The sequence below is a fragment of the Suricata suricatta genome, chromosome 5, assembly GCF_006229205.1.
Source record: "Suricata suricatta isolate VVHF042 chromosome 5, meerkat_22Aug2017_6uvM2_HiC, whole genome shotgun sequence".
NCBI classification, from domain to species: Eukaryota; Metazoa; Chordata; class Mammalia; order Carnivora; family Herpestidae; genus Suricata; species Suricata suricatta.
The window spans coordinates 1520792-1526787 of NC_043704.1; the positions used below are offsets into that span (position 1 = coordinate 1520792).

General features: G+C 58.7%; 1 protein-coding gene across 2 annotated transcripts in view; it reads left to right on the forward strand.

Moving 5' to 3' along the window:
* Window positions 1–512: 512 nt before the first annotated feature.
* Window positions 513–5996, forward strand: part of SUMO3 (small ubiquitin like modifier 3) — an 8703-nt gene continuing 3219 nt past the window's right edge. Inside the window, exons 1-2 of one of the 2 annotated variants that reach the window (XM_029938814.1) lie at window positions 513–578; window positions 3883–4011. In XM_029938814.1, coding sequence (XP_029794674.1) covers window positions 528–578; window positions 3883–4011 — 180 coding nt within the window. In that variant the 5' untranslated portion in view covers window positions 513–527. Of the gene's footprint in view, window positions 579–2482; window positions 2561–3882; window positions 4012–5996 lie in introns of those variants that run through there. The other variant, XM_029938813.1, reaches the window with a different exon arrangement.

The window sequence follows — 5996 nt, forward strand, 5'->3', positions numbered from 1 at the left end:
ACGGCCCCTGGCTGGACCCTCCCCTCCGGGACCCTCCCCGCCTGGCCCCGTAGCCGCCTCCGGATTCATCCTCTCTCTGCTCCCATCGGCGACCCTATCCCGGACCTACCCCTAGCCTTGACCTTTACCTTCTCTCCGGGGCCGTGCTTCCCCAGGACCTTTCTCGCTGAGACCCTCCCCCGCTGCTGCCCCTTCCGCCCCCCGCGGTACATGCCTCCGCCCCGAGGGGTCTGCACGATCCCCCTTGGGTCTTCGCCGGGCGCGGAGAGGGCGCGCGCTCGGGACCCGCGGCGAGCCTGCGCCAGCCCATCCTGCTGCGCCCTCCGGTGTGTGCCCTCGCGTATTCTTCAGGGTCTTGGGAGCGTGCGCCGCCCACCGCTCCGTCGGGTCCTTCGGTGTGCGCTCCGCCCTCCCCATCGCGGTCTCCTCTGTGCGCCTCCCCTTTACCTTTCGCGTTGGGTCGCTGCCCTCCGAGCGCGCGCCTCTGCCTCTGCGTTTGTGCTCTCCGTGCTTTTTGGGCTTCTGGTATGCGCCCCTCAATTCGGTGCCTTGGCAGTCAGTTCTTAGGAAAGTCTGACGTATGTTAACTACTCTCGTATTTTGGTCTGCACTTTTGGGGTCTGTTTTTTTTGCCCAAGTGGGAAATCAGATGAGCTGAATGCTTTGCATGTAGGATTCTTCTGATATTAGCCTCGTACTGGAGATTGTAGCCGCTCTGCGTGGAGATGGGAGCCCAGCCCGTCCTCCTACTCACAGGAGGCAGAGCCTTTGTGGAAGCTCGCTGTGACTTGAGGAAAGGCCACAGTCCTGAACAGCCTCTCGTTCCTGATGTGGTCGGAGTCTTTCCCTTTGTAGCAGTTTCCCGGGTTAGGTCGGTTGTTTACGGGAAGGCGATCATGGCTCTCGGGGCCTCCGCCTGCCGCTGTGCGCATGCTCAAACCTGACTGTCAGGTGGTCAGCTTCTGTGTTCCAGTCTAGCTGAATCAGCTTGTTTCAACTACTACTCTAAAGAAAAAAACGTTTATTCATTTTGAGAGCATGCGAGGGACTGGCAGGGAGAGAGGGAGAGAGAATCCTAAGCAGGCTCTGCACTGTCAGCACAGAGCCTGACGTGGTATTCGTGGTATTCGAACCCATAAACCGTGAGATCATGACCTGAGCCGTAATGGAGAGGCAGATGCTCAACCAACTGAGCCCCCCAGGCGCCCTTCTCAACTGAGGCAGGGCTGCGGCTGCGAGCCTGGCGGGGGGGGGGGGCGCCCTCCCAGTGGGGCAAAACCTTGGTGTCAGTTGGGAAGGCAGGCTCTGTCCCCTCTGGTGGGGGCAGAGGGTCGACCTTAGTGAATCGAGGTCATTGCTTCTTTTCTTTTACTCCTTGTCTCCCGGGAATTCACCAGCCGTCTGGGACAGGCCGTTTGTTTAGTGCTCCTCCATTAGCAGGGAGCCGGGCTCGGGACCATCTCTGCTCCCAGCCGCCCTGGAGGGAGGTGGTGCCCCAGCGTCCTCCCCGAGATCCTGCCTGGCTCCTCCACCTGGACTTGCAGCCACGGCCATGGCTTGTGTGCGTTCCAGGCCCTGTATCTGCTTGTTTTGACGCGTTGATATCTTTTTGGTAAAAAAGCAAATGTGTTCTCTGTCCATCCGCAGAAGAGTGAAGTTGGTCTCTTACCTCACACCATATACAAAAAAGCAACTGGAAATAGATCAAGCACCTAAATGTAAGACCTAAAACAATAAAACTCTTAGGAGAAGACCTAGGACAAGAGTTTCCTGACATTGGACTTGGCAACGACTTCTGGATGTGACCGCACAGGCATCGGCAACAGAAGGAAAAAGACAAACTGGGCTATTTGAAAATTAAAAATTGGGTGCGTCAAGAAACACCATCTACAGAGTCTGAAGCGACCCACAGAGTGGGGAAGTATACTTGCAAACCATCTTAATATCGAGAATATGTCGATTACTCTTAAAAACAGCAACGAAAAGAACCCTCTTCAAAAATGGACAAAGCTCTCAAATAGACATTTCTCCCAAGAAGATCCACAAACGGCCAGTAAGCACACGAAATGTACTCAGTGCTGCTAATAGGGAAATGCAAGTCAGGACTCCAGTGAGACACACGTCACGCCCACGGCGTGGCCGCTGTCAGAACGCACACACACATGTCTGGTGAGGCTGTGCGGCCGTTGGGACGCCCGTGGCGGGAGGGTACTATGGGCAAACACCGGAGAAATAGTGTGGGCGCTCCTAAAAAAACTAAAAACAGAACTACCGCGTGCCCCTGCCGTCCCACGTCTGGGCATTCGCCCCAGAACACTGAAAGCAGGGACTCCAAGAATCCTTGTTCGCCCACGTTCACTGCCGCGTTCTTCATGGCGAAGTCACCCAAGTGTCTGCGGGCAGATGGGTGAGCGAAACGTCCCCCGCGCACAGTGAATAGTATTCAGCCTTAAGGACATTCTGACACCTGCTCCAGCGTGTTTGACCTGAGGACGTGATGCTGTGTGACATCAGCCACTACAAAGGACAGACACTGTGTGATCCAATCTGCTTACAGGAGGTCCCTAGAGGAGTCAGAACCCGAGACAAAGGCGGGGGCTGGGGAGAGGGGAGCCAGGGCTTAACTGGGACAGAGCTCACGTCCTCGGAGGAGGGAGGATGTGGGGACGTTGTGGGGCGTTAGGAATGTATTTCGTGCCGACTTACAGTGGTTAAACAGATTTTATGTTATGTGTGTTTTAACACAAAACAAATAGAAAAAAATCCCGTCTCTAAATGGATACGAACGTGGGGCCCTGGAGAAGATCCCAGAGCAGAAAAGGACGTTAGTGGGGAGATTGGGGAAATGCCAGAAAGGCTTGGCGCTCGTTCCTAGAAACCTGCGCCAGTGCTGGCTTCCCAGGGGCCAGATGGGTGCGGCGTGGGGTGCTGACGGGAGGGGGCGGGGAGGGGGTGCAGAGCTGGGGCCTGGCTCTGCATCTTTTCTGTAAATTCCAAACTAAAGGCTTTATTTGGGGAAAAAACCAGCTCAATGAGTGCTCTTTGGTGAGGGGGTCCCCCATCTTGGACACCCTGCTTGTACTGCCCACGCGCCCACAGCGGAGCCCATGTGCTGGAGGAGGCGGCCGCCAGCTGGTCCACCTTCGGCCTTGGTGCCCGCGCCCTGTGTCCGGGGGCCGCTTCTCACCCAGAGCCCCCGCCCCGAGTCCCCAGCGGCCCTTGTGCCCGGGCACCGCGGGGGAGGGGAAGAGGAGCGGCCATGCAGGTGGAGGTGGCACAGGTCGGCCCTGCTCCCCGCTCCCGCCCTCATGGAGGTCGGATCCCCCACAGGACGTGCAGGAGAAAGATGGGGGTGTGTGCCAGTTGATAGTAACGTTTTTTTTCCGAAAGGCCTCGGGCCGGCTTCATCATTTTGTTCAAAGTAAACGACTCCCATCTTCCCCAGCAGTGCCAGAGAAGGGAGGCGGCTCCCTGCACCCGCGGCTCTGGGCAACGGCTCGGGGACCCAGCCGCCCCCGAGTGGCCCGCTGCTCAGGGTTCTCCTGGTCTGTAGAAGTCTGTGCCACCTGTGAGTAGGTGTTGTAAGAGCAGCCTGGTAACAGAGATGGATTGGGGGTTTTCCCAGGTTTATTAAGGAGTTTTCCCTGCGAGTTTAGGATCTGGAAGCTCTTTAGATTGGCACCACGGTTCCTTTCCCTCAGATGCAGCGAGTTCTGTGTAAGAATGAAGCAGTCAGTCTGGGAGTGAGTCTGGGTCGCCGGAGAACTTGAAGATGTAGGTTAGTCTTGGAGTCTTAACCCCGGCAGTTACCCCAGACTCACGTGTGAAAGCGGCGGCTGTTGGAGACGTGGTGTTGAGACCCAGTTTTCTGTGTCTTTGCAGGAGGGGGTGAAGACCGAGAATGACCACATCAACCTGAAAGTGGCCGGGCAGGACGGCTCCGTCGTCCAGTTCAAGATCAAGAGACACACGCCGCTGAGCAAGCTGATGAAGGCGTACTGCGAGAGGCAGGTGCGTGTGTGCGCACGGGGTGTGCAGCGTGTGCACGTGTTGGGTGTGTCCGCACAGGGGTGTGCAGCGTGTGCAGTGTGTGTGTTCTGTGTGCACGTGGGGGTGTGCAGCGTGTGCACGTGCTCAGTGTGTGCGCACGGGGTGTGCAGCATGTGCACGTGTTGGGTGTGTCCGCACAGGGGTGTGCAGCGTGTGCAGTGTGTGTGTGTTCTGTGTGCACGTGGGGGTGTGCAGTGTGTGCACATGCTCAGTGTGTGCGCATGGGTGTGTGCAGTGTGCACACGTGTCCTGTGTGTGCGCATGTGGGTGTATGTAGTACATGCGCGTGTGCTGTGTGTGCAGCGTGTGCTGTGTGTGCGGTATGTGCGCATGTGCTGTGTGTGCACATGTGCGTGCTCTTCTCAGGGGCTGTTCTCTGGTGCCCCTTCCACTCGCCCCATCAGCTCTTCCCCATGTGCACCCGTCACACCGCCTGCCCCTCCCCCGGAGCCTGGTGGGTCCTCCCGACGCCGCCAGGGTCACACTCTGGCCGCAGAGCGGGGAGCGTGTGCGGGGCTTCCCACCGGCGTGCCCCGCGTCCTGGTTCTCGGGGACTCCCTGCGCCCCCCGAGTGCCCGCGCCAGCCTTGCTTCGAGGACTTTGCGAAGACTGCCGGTTGGTTCGTTTCCATCTCGGCTGTGAGGACGCCTTGGGCCTTCCTCTTCCCCTCCCTCCTCTCCCACCTGCTTCTGGGAGGCGGCCCCACCCAGCCCCGTCTACGGTTTCCTTTGCTCTTTCTTGGTAAATGGGTTTATTTTGTTTCTTCATGTTTTTGGCACTAGAGATGGTTTTCCCCTAAGAAAGGTGGAAATTTAGCTCTCTGACACTGCCGTCTGCCCACGTTCCTGCCCCTGTCCTTCCAGCAGACCGCGGATTGCTCCAGAATGTGCTGGATTCTACCGAGGCCCGGGAGGTGCTGCCCCCGGGGCCGGGCTCCTGTCTGCGTTGGGCTTCTGCTCATCAGGTGGCGGGTTGCGTGATTTTCTGGGCGTCCGTTAGTGGTTCGTCAGCCAGTCTCCACGGCTGCCCAGCACCTGGCCGTGGGCACCGCGGCTGCTGGCGTCCGGCCTCCCCGCTCCCCTTCCTGCCCTGGCCACACCAGTGGCATGGCTGTCGTCGCGGAGCCGCCTCCGAACCCTTCTGGAGACCTCTTTTGCCTGCATCCTGTGTATCTTCTGGATGAATCTTCTTCCCTCGCCTTCCGGCATCTTCCTTTGAAAGGCTTGTCAAGGGCAGCGTCTCTGAGACATGTGTCTGAAGATGGTTTGCCCTTCAGGAGCCTTCATGCTCGACTCTGGCCGCGTGTAAATTTCTGGGTTAAAGTTCATTTCCTTTTTGTGGAGTTATCACATCGTGTTCTAATGCTGGTGGGACAGGTTCAGTGACCTTCGGGTCCTCTGTCCTGTGCTGTAACTTTGCTTTTCTCCGAGAGCTTTTGGGACCTTCTCCTCCTGTCCTGAGGCCTCACCGTCATGTGCTTTGTGAGCACAATTGTCCCCTTGAATTTCCGGGTCCTTTTTACTTTCTCTTTTTTAAAGTAATTCTACACCCAACGTGGGGCTGGAACCCACGACCCGAGATCCGGAGTCACGCTCCAGCGACGGAGCCAGCCGCACCCCTCCGGTCCCTCCACGTGGAAACTTGTTTCCAGCCCAGGAAACGCGACTTCCGGAGGCTCTTCGTGACAGGCCTGTCCCCGCCTGTCCCCCGGGGTGGGGCGCCCACGCGAGGTGGAGGCGGGAGCTGTCCCTGGAGGCCGGCGCCGCCCCCCGGGGCCTGACTGGGCACTCCCGTTGCCGAAGGTTCTCCTTCCCGGGGCTCCTCTCCCACCTTCTGCGGGCGCACCTGCTGCGTCGTGGCGTCTGGCTTCCTGACGTTCCTCGAGGGCTGCTCGCGCCGGGAGCCGCTAACGCCCGCCTGCGCCCCCGGCCCCCCCCACCGGGCCG